The sequence below is a fragment of the Ursus arctos genome, unplaced genomic scaffold, assembly GCF_023065955.2.
Source record: "Ursus arctos isolate Adak ecotype North America unplaced genomic scaffold, UrsArc2.0 scaffold_26, whole genome shotgun sequence".
Classification (NCBI taxonomy): domain Eukaryota; kingdom Metazoa; phylum Chordata; class Mammalia; order Carnivora; family Ursidae; genus Ursus; species Ursus arctos.
In genome coordinates, this window is record NW_026622941.1 from 24,488,628 (window position 1) to 24,507,956 (window position 19,329).

The window sequence follows — 19,329 nt, forward strand, 5'->3', positions numbered from 1 at the left end:
ATCTATAATGATATTTAATTGTAAGACTGGCAAAGATCTAAGAATTTGATAATGACACATTATCGAGGAGGAGAATGCTCTCCTACATCACTGGTGACATGTAAATTAAATGGTCTCTACAGAGGGTAGAGTCTGTTAAAATTAAAACACCCAGAAATTCTACTTGTAGGTATTCACCTTATTCTCCCTCATAAGCAAAATGATTAGAAACAACATAAATATCCAGCAATGGGGTTAAATAAAATAGAATATAGGCACATAATAAGATACTATGCAGCCAATGACAAGAGTAGGATAGTCATGCATTTATTTGTATTCATCCATTTATTTTATTCATGCAATAAATACGTACTGAGTACCTACTGAGCTCTAGGCACTATCTCAGGCTCTAAAACTTTGTAACAGATAAGGTATTTAGAAGTGCTTAGCTAAGACACTTGTTCTACTTTGTGATTTCTGTACTGCTAGTTTACTCCCGATGTACCAAAAATTTAATGATGGCTTTAGGAAATACAGTTTGAGATTGCATTTCCCAAACAATTAAAATAATGTTTCAGATAACAAGGGATCATTACAAATCCAATGAATCAATGAATATGTGAAAAATATTGCAAGATTTTGTCCTATCTTGTAACTTATTCAGATTTAACTTTTTAAAAAGCAATAATCATGTTTTTAAAACCCAGAATTACAGGAGTACATTGTGTCCAACTCATCTTACAATCAACTACAACGTCCTGGGTAGATTGAAACAGATTTGTTTGTTTAATAGACACTGAATTTCTCTCCTCAAAGGGTTACTATTTTCTACATGTTCAAATTTTTTGGGAACAATTGGCTTGAAGATTGATGTTCATTATTCAAACCATTTGTAGAAGATATTTTACAGAATTTCCATTTGGAAAAAAGGTTCTGTTGCCAACAAAGTACCCAACATTAATCCCCCCAAATCATTTGAAGATTATGAAACACATGGAGCAAAATTCTTTTTTAAGTGAAATAATATGGAAGTAATTTTGGGATGCTTTTTCTCAAATTACTTCTAACATGTGCTATTGTGTTTTATATAAAAGAGTAAACTGAGGAACAGGAATTGACCAAAAGCATTTAAAACTTTACATGGCCTTAATGGCCCTACCATTTCTCAAATCTCAGTGAACACGATGGTGTGCATTTATCGCACAGGTCCCCATCCTTACTTGTTCCCAAACCAGCCTGCACTTATCTCACTGAGGGTAGAGAATGATAGACATGTGTATGCCTTACATTCCAGTTAGGCACCCCCGCAGGGAATGACATTGCCTGGGAATTCACATTTATTACCACTTAAGACCTTGTATCTTCCTATCAATTTCAAATTTGACATAACTTGGGAGAAAGTGTAGCCATGGAGGTAACTATGGGTAATTTCTGCAGATACAAATCATTGAAAAGCACTTCAGCTTTTAGAAGCTTAGGTAGTTTGTTCGATTACCCTAACATGATACGCATGGTACATTCACAATTGATCACGGCTTCAGTTTTAAATGTTTATGAAGTTTTATCAGAAAAACTGAACATGACATAATAAATGCACAACTGATTGTGGCCTCAATACATTCGACAGTAGCTGATAAAAATTTCTGGAGTATTCATCAAGGAAAGAGAGACAAATAAATGATAGGAAGCACTCTTCTTCTATAAGGGCTTCCCCCCCAAAGCTTTACTGCCTTAATTCACTATCTCCTTACCTTCTTTTTAGGTTATCTGAAAACTGTATGCATTCATTTCATGCACAGCTTAAATCAGCATCTTGTTCCACATTTTGTATCTTAAAGGCTTAAAACAGATAATGCTTGTTTAAACCCATCTATGATAGTAGAGCATCACAAATGCCTGCTAGCCCGTCAGTTTAGAAGATCCTGGCTCTGTCCCGACCTGCCCGTGTGACCTTGGGCAAGCTGCCTAACGTTGCTGACCTCATATCCCCACTGTAAAAGGGGGTAAGAACTATGCCCACATCATAAAGTCTACCACACTCCTCTGACACTCTAAATACTCACTGCTCTCAGGAATGTCAGCACTGACTAAGGAACTGCTCTCGCCTTTTACTACCTTTTGTATCTAATGTACAAATAGCGAAGAGAATTAGAATTAAGAATTTGTGGTGGTAGATTAGTTGAGCTTATGTAGTTGAGAGCACTTCACAAATGTGTTATGTAAATGTAATTCTACACAAGGTCCCTGAGTTATGGTGGCTTGGCGGAACCATTTTTTGACTTCACAATGATGCAAAAGCGATACACGTTCAGTAGAAAATCGTACTTCGCATTTCGAATTCTGATCTTTTCCCTTCTCCCAGGCCAGCGATATGCAGCAGGATCCTCTCCCGTGATGCCGGGCAGCGGGACCAGCTGCAGCTCCCAGTCAGCCACATGACCAGGAGGGCTCTGCACCTGCACAACCATTGTTTTCTACTTTCGGTACAATAGTCAGTAAGTTACCTGAGGTATTCGACACTGTATTAAAAAACAAAGGCTTTGTGTGAGATGATTTTGCCTAATGTAGGCTAAGGTAAGTGTTCCGAGCACATTTAAGGCAGGCTGGGCTAAGCTATGGTGTTCACTAGGTTCGATTATTAAATGCATTTTTCGACTTAGATATTTTCAAGTTAGGAGGGGTTTGTAGGGATGTAACCCCATCCTAAGTTGAGAAAGATCTGTAATAGAAATTTGCATTTACAGGAATGCGTTTATCAATTTGTAAATGCCCTGAACATTTGCTTTATAAAAATAAAGTGTTCTCTTAACTTCGTTCTCTTGACTTTAGCTTAAATATGTACCCTCTTTGTTCTCTCCAATATTATAAATTTTTATACATTTGAATTGTGTTAAATTGTAGTTCCTCTTTGTATTCTTAAAGAGTTGCTGAAACACAAAAATGATTCGGCACCTGAGTTGTAAAACTTCAGACAAATCCCTACTCAGCAAGCCAAACTGCCAAATTCTAGTCTATATGTTAGGGTTTCCTAAGGTAGGACTTCTGGGGTAATACAGTACAGCATAAACTTCATACTCAGAGAAACTTGGATTTTAAACCGAACTCAACTACTTATTAATTGGACAAGTTACTTAACCTTTCTAAGCCTAAATTTCACTATCTGCCAAATTCCTAGCCCCTGGATTACTGTCAGTCAATAAACACTCATTAACCTGCGTAGTAAGTGCCAGACACTTCCAGGCCCTACCAGTCGGCGAATAAGGCAAAGTCCCTGCGTTCGTAGTTTACATTCTAATGGGAGAAGCAGACAACAAGAAGGAAAAATAAACAGACAAATAAACAAGATGCTTTCAAATAGTACTAAGTGCTAAGAGGGGGAAAAATACTAGGATAAGAAGCTGGAAGAAGCTGGAACACTGTATATGGGATGTTCTGGAACATTTCACTGAGCACTTCTATTCTGAGCATGTGACAATCGGGGGGGTGGGGGTGGGAAGAGGAAACAGCACACACAAATGCCCTGAGATGAGAATAAATCTGGTGTAGATTAGAAACAGGAGGAAGGCCAGTGTGGGTGGAGCAGCAGAGTTGGGGGAGGATGAGGGAAGGAAAAGGTAGAAAAAGAAGAGGAGGCTCAGATGATAAAGGGCTTTCTAAGCCATGGTAAGGAATATAGATTTCAAGTGCAATGGACAGTAGGTGAGTGATATAATATGATGTACATTTTAAGATCATTCTAACTGCTGTGTGGGGAATGGACGCTAGCAAGACAGGATGGGGCGGGGGGGAGCTCGGTAAGAAGATGCTTCTGGAATCCATGTCACATGATGGTGAATTTGGACAAGGGTGTCATGCAACATAAAGAAAAAGATTTATTTTGGAAGCGAAGCCAATGGAACCTGCTCTTGTGTTTAATGGGAGTGAACAAAAGAGAAAAATCAAATGTGACCAGTAAGGTTTTCAAAGAGTACTAACTGTAAAATAGTTATTCTTTAGAGTGGGACAAGAATCCGATTCTTCGCAGCTGCCCTGTATCAGTTATAACCCTATCCCTGTAAAAGACGTTCATGATCAGCTTCAAATGTTGAAAGATTCTTATGTCTTCCCTCAGACTTGTCTCCTTTGCCTAAGTATTTCAAATGTTTTCAATCACTATTCAAGTAAGGTGGGTTTAGACCACTTCACTACTGTGGCTACTCACTTCTGAATGCCTCTCACTTTCATTATGTTTTTCTATGCACGGCATCGTGAACGGACAAAAAAAGAGGGGGTCTACGTATCACAAAGCGGGATTTGCTTTTCACCTTCTTCATCCCAGACAATAGCTTTTTATTCATGTCTGTGATCGGCACCTCATAATCACTGTCCCTCAAAGACTAATAGGGGAAATAAGATGAGGACTTTGGATGGGATAAGCTACAATCAAATGAAGACCAGAAGAAAGTATGTGGTGAAATGGGGCCATGTTCAGCTCTGGATATGGGAGTTAAGAAGGGCTTTCATGGAGGTATTTGAACAAAAAATTTCGAATAATGGGAAACATGCTGACAGGTGGCAGTGGTGGAAATGAGAGAGAAAGAAAAGAACAAAACAGAATGAGAAAGTAAGGTACAGCGTGAGTAAGGCACGGACGCTCTATCCATCCACTGTCACATGAGGTGTGTGGGAAGCAGCGAGCAAGGCGGTCAGAAAGGTAAGGTAGGGCTGTGCTGTAGGGGCCATGAATGTGACAATGAGAAATCCACCCTCAGTTTGCTAGACAAAGGGACAGCACTGAAGGCTGGGGACTTTGTTGTTGATGCTTTTAAACCAACAGAGAGAATTTCACTTCAAGGAGATCACTCTGGTAGCAGATTTCTTTAGGTGAAGAAAGACAGGAGGAGAGAACACGGAGTAATTCCTACAGGGGTGCAGGAAGGAAGTGATGAGGGGTTAAGGAAGGCCTTTATGGAGGGGAAGGAAGGAGAGGCACAAATGCAGAGGGATAGTGGGGATGAAATTTCCAGAGCTTCCTAACTGCTCAAGTGGACAGAACAAACCAGGAAGAGAAAGAAAACGTGCTTCCTCACAAAGATAAAATGGAGATTTTACACGAAAGCATCAGTCTTCCAAACCTACCCTGATTATAGACCTAGATAAAATTTTTGACTTCCTGTCTATCACACCTGTCTTTAAAGCACAGAAAAAGTTACTAACTATCCTGCTAAATCATAAGGTTTGGGCCAGCAGAGGATTGGTAGGAAATGAAATCTTACAACAGAAATAAAAGATATCTTTAGACTAATGTAGTGTCGGTGACTATTTTAAATCCCCAAAGCACAAGAAACACGACTGAAGTGGGAAGTCAGATGGAAAGCACAGCGTGGGGTCTCCCCTGTGGCTGAAAGTTCATCTCAATTTTTAAATGTTTCGAACAGTATGCCTTCTATGCTCTGTGGAGGGCCAACTGGTGTTCCCCCCTGCCATTGCATTTGCTAAATTCTAAGAGAGGAAGAGGGGGAGGACAAGATGGACGAGAAGAAAAAGAAGGAGGTGGAAGAGGAGGAGGATAGAGAGAGAAAGAAGGAAGAAGAGGGGAGGCTGCCTTAAAATGTAAAATATAGAAATATACTTGGCAGCTAAGACAATGTATTCCTATGTAGAAAAAAGAAATAGCACCATATTTCTTTGCTTTTCCTTTGGATTTTATCTTTTAATGATCAGTATATTTCCCAGATGACTTTCATCCAAATAAAAATGCTGTTAGTACTTTTTCATTATAGCTTAAAAAGTATATTATTAAAAACTCAGAGTTTACCCTAAAGCATGAACAACAGAACTAGATTCGACCTATAATTTCACCAGAGATAATCAATGTTAGTATTTTGTTTATATCCTTCTGGACATTTCTGTTATGTGTATCTTTTTAAAGTAAGAATTAGCTTCTCTTTTGTGTCCTTCTTTATTTTTGACACAATACCTATTGTGGCCTCTTCCTTTACTTCTTCCCTTCTTGAAAGGCTCGGTCCTAAAGTCTGTAGAAGAACCAGAGCAAAGTAGAGAATGCACACGGAGATGAGGTGATCCGGCGCTTCTGAGTCCAAAAAGAAGCAGAAGGTGCCTGCGTAGGAGGCTGCCTGGGGTGGAGAATCAGGACTTGATGGGGGGAGGAGCGCGTCAGCCGCTGGGGGACAGCCTGGCACAGGGTACCAACGGTGATGTGGGTATGCGCGTGAAGGAAGGAGCCAGCACAGTCAGAGGCCATGCCGTGGAAAGAAGGTCCCTCAGCAGCCTGAGGTAGACTGTGGGAACCTACAGGAGGTAAGGAGGATGCCTTCATAGAAGGGTGTCAGAGGCCACGCTGCCAGGGGACACATCCTTGTGGGGTCTGGCCCCACATGTGGTACCTAAGCCCAAGTGGGCTGTGAGGAGCGATGGTGCGTGTGTGGAGGAGGGTTCCCAGGTGGTTGAAGCATTAAACTTATCGGGTATTTGAGGAGAGCCGCATCCTCACAAAAGGAACTTTTAAAATCCAGTAATAGTAAAGCTTTTCCTTTATGAAACATTTTTATAGCCCTCAAAATAGTATTATAATATTCTTCTCTCATGTTTTTGTTAACTTTTCTCTTAAGTATTTAATATTTTTATTGTTATTGTGAATAATGTGTTTTACACACTGTTTCTTTTTGGTATATAGAAAATCTATCCAGTTTAATACTTATTTATAATTAATCACTGAGATGAACTCTGTTAGTTTCTTAGTTCTAAAATTTTTAAATTGATCCTCTTAGGTTATCTTAGGTTATTTATTCAAATTAAAATTGAGCAGTCATTAAAACTTGTTAACATACAGTCACATCAAATTGCAGATGGGGGAAAGATTAAAAAAAATTTAAATGGCCATTAATGAGTTAAATCATTGATTTATTTATCCAGTATTTACTAAGCATATACTATAGCCCTAGCCAAGTTACCTAATCTGGATAATTCTGTTTTTCTCAACTCTACCATGTAAATAATCAAAGAACCTATCCAAGCATTAAATGAGACCAATCAGGCAAATTGCTTAGCAATACACATGGTGAGGGCTCATTCAATGTCAGCGGTGATGACACACACTCCCAGTGCTGCAATAGTTGAGAGAATGGTCGAGCTCCTCTGTGTGCTTTTTTAAGCCCAATATTTCTTTCCCTGGCTCCTCTCCGCCATCTAGAAAATGGCCCTAATTAACTTGAAAGAAAGACAGGATTTTTCAGAGGGGCGCCTGGGTGGCTCAGTCAGTTAAGCATCTGCCTTTAGCTCAGGTCATGATCCCAGGGTCCGTGGATCGAGCCCCACATCAGGCTCCCTGCTCAGCGGGAAGCCTGCTTCTCCCTCTTCCTCTGCTGCTCCCCCTGCTTGTGCTCCCTCTCAAATAAATAAATAAATAAATATCTTTAAAAAGGAAGGAAGAAAGGAAGGCAGGCAGGCAGAAAAGAGGAATTTATGAGAAATTCCCTCTAAAATCTACTAATCTTCCCTTAGCTGTAATCCCCTTGCCTTCCATTTCATCTGTAATTCCTGAAGTCTTCTGTATACAACAGGCTCTTAGTAAATAGTGATGGATTTCAGACCAAGTTGGAAAACTAAAAAAACCCTCAAAAGGTCCCACTGCCCTATGAAGGTATTAGTATGTCAGGTTACTTAATGGACAAGACAGGCCATAACAAAATCTGAGACAACAATTAAACTAAACTCATCCCTGTAAAATCTTCCTGAGCTACGTTAAAGTGCCATATGCAATATTATGATTAGAAATATAATTAAGAATAAATAAATAAATTTTAAAATTTTGAAAAAAGAAACACAAGGATCATCTTCCCCTCCCCAAAAGTACGCCACAATGTTCAGAACTGTTGGCTGGGCATTGCTCTTCGGCTTTAGAGAAACTGTACCTGCTTTTCCCTGAGAAGTCATAAACTGGAGAGCTGCTTGTGTTGGCTCTTTGCCAAAAGTCCAACTTCTTTCAAAAAATGTAAGAGTAAGTAAAACCCGACAGCCTGACTTACCCACTTCGGCCAAAGTTCTTATACAAGACTCCACGGAGGATTTCTGCGCTGGGTTTGGCCAGGTACAATTGTAGATTCTGAAGGCAGACTGCAACAGCTGGATAAACACTGGCTGATGTGTCTGCAAACAGAAAGCATGCAAATGGGCCACGAAGCCACGAACACTCCTAACGTGGCATCTCTGCATTATCAAAAAGGCTCATCGAAATAAAACACAATACGGTCTTTTTTGAGCGTCAATGCCATTGACAGAAAATCTCATTCAACAAATACTTATTATGTATCCACTTCATGACAGGCACCATGCCAGATGCTTTAGAAAATCTTGATTATTTGCATTTTAACTATATCATAAAAATTTGGCATTTCTTGAAGCCAATGACATGAATTTAAATATTTTTTTAAAATAATCTCTGGTTTATTTCCAAGTATAAATAGAGCAGGTGTTTTGAGTTTGTTTGCTGGACTGACTGTGTGTTTTGGTTTCATATGATGTGCAAGAATAGGCAACAACAATTTTGTCCTACAAAAACAATTTCTATGGTTCTAATAGTTTAAAAGTTTTCCCTAAAGAGGGGCGCCTGGGTGGCACAGAAGTTAAGTGTCTGCCTTCGGCTCAGGCGTGATCCCGGCGTTATGGGATCGAGCCCCACATCAGGCTCCTCCGCTATGAGCCTGCTTCTTCCTCTCCCACTCCCCCTGCTTGTGTTCCCTCTCCCGCTGGCTGTCTCTATCTCCGTCGAATAAATAAATAAATAAATCTTAAAAAAAAAAAAGTTTTCCCTAAAGAAAGTATAACTGAAAATGATATTTTTGTAAGAGTAATACACGATCACCACAGAATTTTTGGAACCACAAAAATGAAAATCACCAATAATCTACCATGTACAGATAATCAGTTTCAACAATTTGAAGGTATTTACCTCCTGAGTTTATCTATGTATGTAGGCACATATATTCTTTACACATACAGATTTGACTGATACTATAGTGCAATTCTGGGGACTGTTTCACTTAATATTACCTCATAATCATTTTCTTTAGTCATAAATATTTCTTTTAAAACATGATTTCCATTTGCTACATGTAATAAGCCATCCTACAGACACACCATAATTTATTTAGCTATTCTCCTAGTTTGTGGTCATTTAAGGTTGATGTCAATTTTTAAGTATTATGAATACTTGAATGAAAATCTTACTATATAAATTCCTGCTAACTCTTTCAGGATAAATACTAAGGTGGAATTTATTGAGTCAAAATGCCTATCCACTGAAAGAATCACTTATTGCAACACTTGGCAAACAGCCAATATACTGACATGAACGTTTCTGTTATACTTGGAGGGAGAACAGGAATAACTCAATTTGAAGATGGGGCCTCTTTATTTCAACTAAAGCTCGGTAAACTCAGAAAGGGGCATAAGAGTAAATAACATGAGAGAAAAGTGACCTTCAGAAGTGTAGGAAATGACTTCTTGACCAGATTAAAGTTTTTTCCTACACAAATAAGGTAAATTCTGTGCGACAGAATACTCCTGGAGTATTACGTTACCTGGAGGCTGGTACTGTTGTCTGAAAAGGGGGAATTAAAGAAGCCGCTCACAATGCTCATTATTGACTCAGTGACACACTTCTCCAAGGAGGTGTCCGCGTGTTTCCTGTCCGTGGTGGTGTTGCAAACCTGGAGAGAAAAACTGAACAACTCAGTACACTCTACCACATCTTTGAATTCTAACTCAGTACCGAAACCTTGTAAAGATTGCTCTGAAATTGTTATTTACAACATTTCTTCTGCTTTTGAAAGTTGCTTTGAATAGACACATTTCTGCCAAAAATCTATTAAAATTTTATAATTCTTCCATAGCTGCTCCTTTAAATTTGGTTGTCATTTCATCCTTGGATCAGAATTCTTTCATAACCGCCTCCCCCCCCCCCCCCAGTTCCTTCCTCCTGCTCTGCTTCTCCGTACTTTTGCAGACCAACCTCTCCCTCTGTTTCCAAGTGTGGCTTTGCTGGAAAACACCCTCCCACACAATGTGAGGAAATCAAAGATGAAACAGTCATTTTAAGAAAGTGGTGAATGTGATTAATGGCGGTTTATATATCTACATATTTTCACTTATAATACCTGGCCCAAATTGGAGGATGCAAACAGAAAATATCTGGCAAGTAGAAAGCTAAAGAAGATAAAACTCTTCCCAACACTTCAGACCTTTTCATCCATAGCACAGGTGCTCTGGGAAGCCCAGAAGTGGGCCTTTGCACGCTTCCTTCCCTGAGTAGGGCTGAGCAAGAAGAGACAATACTCACACTAAGGATAAACCAGAAAAGAACACAGGCCTGGTTCCTGCCCTGATTTTTATATGTGATTAAATGAGGCAGAAATTGGTAATTTTGTGAAACAAACCACAAACTTCCAAATATGTCAGGGTAGACAAATTGCAAAAGCTAAGATACATGATTAAAAACAAATGAAAAAAAGCTGGGTAATAAAAAGAAACATGAAGATAAAAAGGAAAAGAAAAAAAGTGGGAGGGGGAAAGCACAGGGTGTGAGAAAACCCTGAAAAACTGGGGCAGAGTAACAACGTTTAAATATTCACACAGTGATGGTGGGAAAATATGGTGGCCAGATGTTCCAGATGTTCTTCGACAATCCAAATTTCTACATCATCTCTTGTTCTTTTCAGTAAGGTGATTAATCAAAAAGAATTAAGTAACTATAATTTAATTTGATAGTGCTTTAAAACCTTTCACACAAATAAGTTCGCAAAAGAGAAAAATTCCCTTCTCAAATGTGTGTCCCCAGTGCTTTGGTTGGGAAAGTAACAGCATTGATGAATGCAGGTAAAAGAAAGAGCACAGGGATTGCTTTGTTTCTAAATCACTTCCCATCAGGGCTCTTCATTTTTTCCTCCTCTGTTAAGTGACACCGCCCTGACAGGGTTGCATTAGAACTAATCTCACAGTTATGGAAAGGAACAGTGCAATTAAGGGAAATAAACGATGTCAAATTATGCAATCTTTTAGCTAGTGTTCCAGCAGGTAACATAACGCCTGGCATATACAACATGTTCAATTAATGTTTGGGAAATGAATGAATCAATTCATTTTAAAAAACGAAAGAATAAGAAAGAACAGGAAGACTCTTCTGTTGTTTCAGGTTCACTCTGGGTGAGACTATATTTGTGGAACATCAGGATTAAAACTGAGCATGGTCCCAGAACTAATATAAAGTCAGTTTTCCCATGATGGATAGGACATAGGATTGATTTTGTTTAATATCTTTCCAGCACTGGCTTTGATACTGAAATTTTCAGATTCAGGGTGCCTGGGTAACTCAGTCGTTAAGCATCTGCCTTCGGCTCAGGGTGTGATCCCATGCTCCTGGGATTGAGCCCTGCATCAGGCTCCTCCGCTGGGAGCCTGTTTCTCCCTCTCCCACTCCCCCTGTTTGTGTTCCCTCTCTCGCTGGCTGTCTCTCTCTCTGTCAAATAAATAAATAAAATCTTTAAAAAAAGAAAAGAAAGAAGAAAGAAATTTTCTGATTTGTAGGATACAAATATATTAAAGTTGAAGAGGTAGCCGACCAATTCTACCATAACCAGCCCGAATAACCTTCTTCCGCATCCGGCGACAGTCACACAATTCTGTGGGGCTCTGCAGAGTTCCTGTAGTACCACTCTGAATTACCTGCAACTGGACATTCGCTAAAGAACCACTGAGAAATTTGTGTTAGTTGGTGGATTAGTAAAAGTAATCTATTTCTAGATAAAGACTTTGCTCAAAATCCTGGGTTTACGAAACTATGTGGAACCTATTCCTCAATTCATAGGAACAAGACATTCAAACAATTTTTCAAGATATTTTTTCTTCCCCATATGAATAATAATATTTTTGTACCTCAGAACCTTGCATCCTACGTGGTGGTATCACAGATACTTAAGAGATGTTAAGAAGTCACTTTATTTATTAAAATCTTTTAAAACTTTCCAGGAAAAAAAAAGAACCCAAAAAAATAACAATACCTCTTTATCCATTCTGCCTTTTATTTATTTTTACTGCCTCGTTCCAATAAAGATTGGAAATGATTCCAAAAGATGATATCACATTAAATGAGCTTTTATGTGTAATACACGTATTTTCAAAGTTTCGACCTATTTGCACATACTATTCACATGCCATTATTTCCTAGAAAACATGCCCCATGTGATTCTCTAAACACTTATTTTAAAAGATTATGTGATGAGCACTGGGTGTTATATGCAACTAATGAATCGTTGAACACCACATCGAAAACTAATGATGTACTATATGTTGGCTAATTGAACACAATAAAAATAAATAAATAAAGTTGGAACTTGGAGCAATTGCAAAAAATAAAAATAAATAAAAATAAAAGGTTATATTTATTCCATCATACCAATGCACCACCGTGCTTTAATCCATTTTTGGAATAAACTGAGGTATACATAACCAAAACTACAAATCATTTTCTTATTTTCCTAGTTATTTCTTTCTTGCTAGTCTTGCATGTGATTTCCCTAATTTATATAAAATTCTTGTATTTACTTTTGGATTTTTGGCGTATATCCTACCAAAAGAGGAATCACCAGAGGAGGATATGTAGACAGTCTTATACTGTTGCTGGGCTGATCCTCTAAAATAAATTTACAATGTTATCAACAAGCGATTAGTAGGTACCAGGATGGTCCCTCATTATTACCAACTAGCTCTTGTTTTCGGCTCCGGTTGGGATCAGCTGGTGTGAGGCACTGGCAGAAGAGAGTGGAAGAGAAAGAATTCAGGTACCTACGGGGCCTCTGCCTCCAACGCCATCTCCTTCTCCTCACAGAGGCTTTGGCAGTGTCTGTGTCTCTAGCTGCAGCCCCCACTGAGCCCTTCGGCGGTGTCCCCAGTAACAATAGTGCTGCCTTCGCCCCTTCACACCTGGGTGCAAACAGCTTTGCCGTGTCCCTGATTCCTGGGTGCTCCCCTGTGCCTTCTTGGTCCCTTTCACACTGCCCACATCTCCTGGAGGATGCTATCTGGTTCCTGCGGAAACTGACTGTTCTACCCGTAAATTATCATTATTTTCACCCGCTTAATGATACCTAAAAGTTATTTTGTGTTTCTGACATTACTAATGAGGCTTGGCGCTTTCCACGTAATCACTTCATGCCTATATTTTGTCACATACGGATGATTAAAATCCTCTAACCACTTTCAGTAAGACCTGGACAATGACTGATACACAACGTATCATTTTGACATATTTTTCGTAATAAGCTCTTTTTGATTGTTATTTCTCATACATTTTTCACATTCTGATTTTTTATTTAGAATGTTCATTTCATTACATTTCATTGTGTCAAATAATTCTTAGCATTCAGGCACTTTTTTTTATTTAGATCATTTCCATTTATTTAATATAAAGAAGAAAAAAACCTCCCTTCCACAAAAGCAAAGGATATTCTACACGTTTTTTTCTACTTTTTTATTGGAGTCCTCCTCCATTCCTTTCTGCATCCTGACTCCCATTTAACTATTTACGCTATCTGGGAGTTTGTTGCTATAGTGACCTGATTTATGGATTCTGATGAATTTTTTCCCATATTGATATCCAACTGTCCTCCAAACATTTACCAAACAGTCATTTCTTGTCTCACTCTTAGGTTGCTTGCAGTTTGTCTTATATCACTAATTACTATCTAAATCTCTCTGGTATATTCCATGTATCACTATTTTAAAAATATTTTAAAATCTCTGTAAAATATTATAAAATATTACAATAATACCAAACTCCATATATCATTATTTTTAAATTATTTGTTTAAATTATTAAATTATTATTATTTAAATTGAAGCACACTACTGGATTAGGAGTTAGGACAGTGAACCAAACAAAATAAAGTCCCTGCTCTATAAAAGCTTTAATTCTAATCAAGAAAGACACACGATAGACTAATAAATACATAAAATAAGTGGAAAATAGAGCAAATAAGATACTCTAGAGAAAAATAAAGAAATACAAGCTGTACAGGGAGGAAGATAGCTCCTTTTTGTGCTGCAGGAGGCTGGGTATGGTTGAAGATTCCTATTTTACCTAATTTGCTTGGGGAACCTCTCTGGATAAGGCGACATGTTAACAAAAAAAAACTGAAGGAAGTGAGGAAACAGCCCTGGGGGAAGAGCAGGTGACAATCTGTCTCCATCAGTAGAATCTAAGTCCCTGGACCTGGGAAACTAGTCTGACTTGCTCACCACCGCACATGCAGGACCTCAGCACACAGTAGGTACAAAATCATTTGCTGAAAAACAAATATGAAACAACATTTCTAGACATCATTATGTCTGACACTGCTCCCCTTGCATATAGGATGTCCCTTCTCTCTTCCACTCTAAAGTGACTGCTACTCTTCCAAAGATGACAGATGGGGTTTAAAAAGTTCGATGCTAGAGCAGCACTGGGACTTTTCTGCAGTGATGGAAATCTACATCTGCAGTGTCCAACACATGTGCTTACTGGGCACGTGAAAGGTGGCTGGTGCTACTGAGGAACTGGATTTTCCATCTGATTTAATTTTACCTAATTAATATTTAAATGTAAATGTGACAAGCTTCTACCCTGCAGACAGGGAAGCTCTAGTGCCAATAACATACTTTTGATCACACAGACCCAGGAATACAAATCCTAAGGATCGTGTTTGCATTCCTTGTAGGCACAGACATGTTCCTCTGAACAGCAGAGGGGATATCACATATTTAGTTTAATTCACATCCCTTCATTCATGAGGCCGAAACTTCCAAACATTTGCCTTTTAAACATCTCCTCTTTTAGGTGAGTCATCGGTTCATACCCTCAGTTGGCTTTCTTAGAGTTCTAAACTAATTTTTTAAAAAGATAATATTTTTCTTAATATCCATATACATTAATTATAGGAACCCTGAAAAAATATAGAAAAGCACAAAAGGGAAAATGAAAATTATCTATAATACAAAAATCCAGATAAAACCACGGTTAACCTCTTAGAATCCTTTCTTCTAATCTTTGTGCTCTGCCATGTGTATTTTACATAACTGAAATTATTCTAGATAACCAGTTTTGTCTTCTTCTTTTTATACTCATCACTCAACCATTAGCACTTCCCACATTATTAAAAGTAATCTCAATGACTCTATAACATCAATCTTATAGATACATCATAATTTATTGAACCATTTCTCTATTATTAAATTTTGAAACTATTTCTTACTGTATATTATTATAACAGCATGTTGAACTTCTATGACCATAAATCCTTGATATCATTTCTAATTATTTCCTGAGGACAGATTCTTGGAAGGTAAATTATTTGACACATTAGAAAGGTATGAAGGTTTCTTTTAATGTATTACCAAAATGCTTTTCAGAAAGACAGCATGAATTTACATTCTCATCAGCAAAGTATGTGAACCAACATTTAATATTATCTGTTTACTTTTATCTTTTCACCTTTACAACTTTGATAGTTAGAAACTGGATCTTATTCTTCTTTGTATTTTTGAAAAATTATTAACAGTTGACTATTTTTTCAGGGGTTTACTTGTATTTCCTCCTCTATAAGTCATGAATGCCTGAGTCTTGACCATTTCGTTATTAGATTGCTAGTGTTTTTCTCATCTATATATAGATATATATATATATGTGAATAGATAAATACTTTTTTTTTCTTTTTCAATCATTGGGCCTTTAAATATTTATTTACGTATTTTAGAGGGTGGGGAGCAGAGGGAGAGGAAGAGAGAAACCCAAGCAGGCTCCGCACTCAGCATGGAGTCAGACACGGGGCTTGATTTCACAACCCTGAGATCATGACCTGAGCCAAAACCAAGAGTCGGAAGCTCAACTGACTGAGCCACCCTGGTGTCCCAAGTTCTTTATGTAAAGATTATTTAAGCCTTTTTAAAAATGTTCAGTAACCTTTTTCTATTTTGATTTTTTTATTTCTATGGGTGATGTTTTATGTACTTAAATTTGAAATTTTCAAAAAATGAAATGTCTATTATTTTCCTTAGCCATTCTTGTTCACTGCTTTTATGCTTAAAAAGAACCTTCTCATCCAAAGACAGATAAATAGCCACCTACATTTCCATCCATTTTTATTGTTCCACATTTATCTCTAAAATCTTAATCTAATTGCAATTTACGCTATTATATGATTTAGCTTAGGAGCTGAGTTCATTTCACCCTAAATAACCAGTGTCCTCAAATGTCATTTTGATTTAGTTCAAATCAACAATTTTTGTTGAATGTCTATTCCATGCCAAGAATGTTCTATGTACCTGCGATCTATCAATAAATAAAATATATAGTATCACTACCCTAATGGAGCTTTTGATATTACTTTAAATATCCAGGGGTAAGCAAACTACATGCATGGGGAAAATCTAACTATATCCACTCGCTTACATATTGGCTATGGCTCCTTTCCCACTAGTAATTGCTATAACCATTGTGATAGTAGCCTGAAAAGCTAAAATATTAACTACCTTGCTTTCGTGGATAAAGTTTGCTCATCCCTGACAATAACTAATCACTCCCTTACTAATGGGTAATCATTTCTTGATTATATATTAATATCTTACATATGTAAAAATCTGTTTATGCCTATTTATTTCATTCCATTGATATGCCCACTTAATTCGGTACTAAGACTACACTTATTTTGTTTTCCAATTCACTTCCAAAATGTTTTTTCACTTCAGTGGATATTTATTTATTTATTCCACAAATACATACTGAGTATCTCCTATGTGTGAGACACTGTTCTAGGTCAACTGTGCAGCAGTGAACTAAATGGCCAAAATCCCTGCCCTCTGTTTGTTTCAGTAGGAACAAATACAAATGTATATAAACATGTCACGTGAGGATAAGTTCTATGAAGAAAAATGAAGCAAGTGAAGGGGGAGCAGAGGGAAGAAGCTGCTACACACAGGGTGGTAAGTGAAGGCCTCCTTGAAGACTTCAGAGCAGGACCATGAAAGAAGTCTTGAGGATACCTGGAGGACCGGTGCACCCCAGGCAGCTGCAAAGGTACTGAGATGGGAGTGAGTTTGGCATATTTGAGGAGCAGCAAGATGGCCATTAGATGGAACAGAGACCAGCTAGGGGAAATTAAGTGGACATGGGGAAGGGGAAGGGTGACCAGAGGAGAGGCCGAATCATGCAGATGTTTTACTCTGGGAGTAATCAGAGGAGTGAACTGAGCCATCACTCTTCTTCTTCCTCTTCTTTTGAATCATGATGGCTGCTGTACAGATGAAGAATAGAGAATAGATGAAGAAGGGCAGCAAGTGTGAAAGCAGGGAAACAGGCTATGAGGCTACTGCAATGATTCAGATGAGAGTTAATGGTAACTTGGAACAGGTGGTAGTAATGGAAGTGTTCAGAAGTAGTCAGATTTTTAATATTTTAAGGTTAAAGTCTGTAGAATTTGCTTAAGGAATGGATTTAGAGTGTAAGGAAACGAAGTCTACAGACAACACCAAGACTTTTTGCTTCAATGCCCGGATTGAACAATGGAATTGTCATTTACTGAGATGCCAAAGACTTGAGAAGGAATTCATTTTTAGTGGGATATAGGAGTAAATGGGAAGCTTGAAGTTAGATAGCCAAGTAGAGATACCCTACAGGCAGTTAGATATGTGAGAATGGACATCAGGAGAAGGATCCAAGCTTCAATAAGTCTGGTATTAAAGACAGAAGAGTATTGAGATCAGCAAGCAAGCAACTGTAGACAGAGGGGAGTAAGTCTAAGGTTTAAGTCTGGCACAGTCCAATATTGAGAATCTAGAAAGATTTGGAGGAAAGAGTAAAGGAACTTAAGAAAGCGGGTGCCTGGGTGGCTCAGTCGTTAAAGCGTCTGCCTTCGGTTTGGGGTATGATCCTGGAGTCCTGGGATTGAGCCCCACATCAGGCTCCCTGCTCCTCTGGGAGCCTGCTTTTTCCTCTCCCACTCCCCCTGCTTGCGTTCCTTCTCTCGCTGGCTGTCTCTCTCTCTGTCAAATAAATAAATAAAATCTTAAAAAAAAAAAAAAAAAGGAACTTAAGAAAGTAGACAATGAGGAGGGAGGCAAGCAGAATGGAAATATCCTGGGGGCCAAGTGAAGAAGTGTTTCAGGAAGGAATTGTTCAACTATGACAAATGCTATTAATGATTTAAAGAGCAGAAAGTAGGATGCAGCATAGGGATCAACCATCAATCAAGACTAGCCAAACAAGTATTCATTACATGTGGACACCACCTTATAACTTGGCCCGAAAGTTGAGGAGAAAAACAGAATTACAACTGAGGGAGAGGGGCCAAACAAAAGCTAATGTTTATAGAGTACTTTATACTCTTTGCTTACCTGCAATGCTAACTAATATAAAAAGAACCCTTTAAAATAAGATGTTTCAATGGATCATTCAACTTAAGAAAGTCAAGAAAACTCTAGAATCAAATGATCAACCAAAGAAAATTTCAATTCCATCAAATTAAAGAACTTGGAAAGTGTGGTTCAAAGTACATATAAATTTTACCTTTACTCCTATTTCTGACCTAAGCTATGTAAAGGGAGAGAGTGGCTCAAACAAGTGATCTATTTGAAAATAAAATACTCTGAGTTGTCCTGCTAAGCAGTGACTGACACGGCAATGACATGGCACTACGTTAGTATACCTCCGCATTATTTCTTGGTCTACTTTCATTCTGCCAATACATCACGTAGGGTACGACTGGTCATCAGAGAACCTTGAAATTGATAGCAAACTTGGAAACTTCTTCAAAAGGAAAAATAGAGTCTGAAGCTAACATTGACCACAGTCTACCCCCTGTTCAGGTGCTTTCTAATAATGATTCAAATTTGAAATAACAATCAGTTGCAAAAGCAAAGGAAAGCATTTCTGCCCCACAAACACCAATTTTAGCCACAATGGAACACAGACCATAAGTGAGTTGCTGTTAAATGCTCTGAAAGACAGTGGAACAACTTTTCATGAGTCTAATGCCTCTGCTGCCTGCCTAAATCGGGTGCATTTACAGAACACGGATACTGGCAGGAAATCAGAATGGAATTAAGTGTGTGAAACCTAGCACCAATTTATTAAAAACAGTCTCTCAGAAAGAGTTTCTTCTATGGGTCTTAGCAAGATAAAAGACGAGGGGGTACTAACAGGAATATGAAAGATACTAATTAAGACTCTTTAGAGAGCTTTACCCAAGAACAAACAAGAAGAACCTGGTAGAAATGACTCCAGAGCAACATGAAGAGAAAGATGGAAGATGGTATTAATGCCAC

The 19,329-nt window shown here is 38.2% G+C and overlaps 1 protein-coding gene across 2 annotated transcripts in view; it reads right to left on the bottom strand.

Annotated features, from left to right (window-relative positions):
• Positions 1 to 19,329, bottom strand: part of ITPR2 (inositol 1,4,5-trisphosphate receptor type 2) — a 472,588-nt gene that overhangs the window by 230,641 nt on the left and 222,618 nt on the right. For both annotated transcript variants that reach the window (XM_026502230.4, XM_044385596.3), the window contains 2 exons: positions 9,561 to 9,689; positions 8,007 to 8,127 (listed from right to left, as the gene is read on the bottom strand). In XM_026502230.4, the coding sequence (XP_026358015.2) occupies positions 8,007 to 8,127; positions 9,561 to 9,689 (250 nt within the window). The remainder of the gene's footprint in view (positions 1 to 8,006; positions 8,128 to 9,560; positions 9,690 to 19,329) is intronic.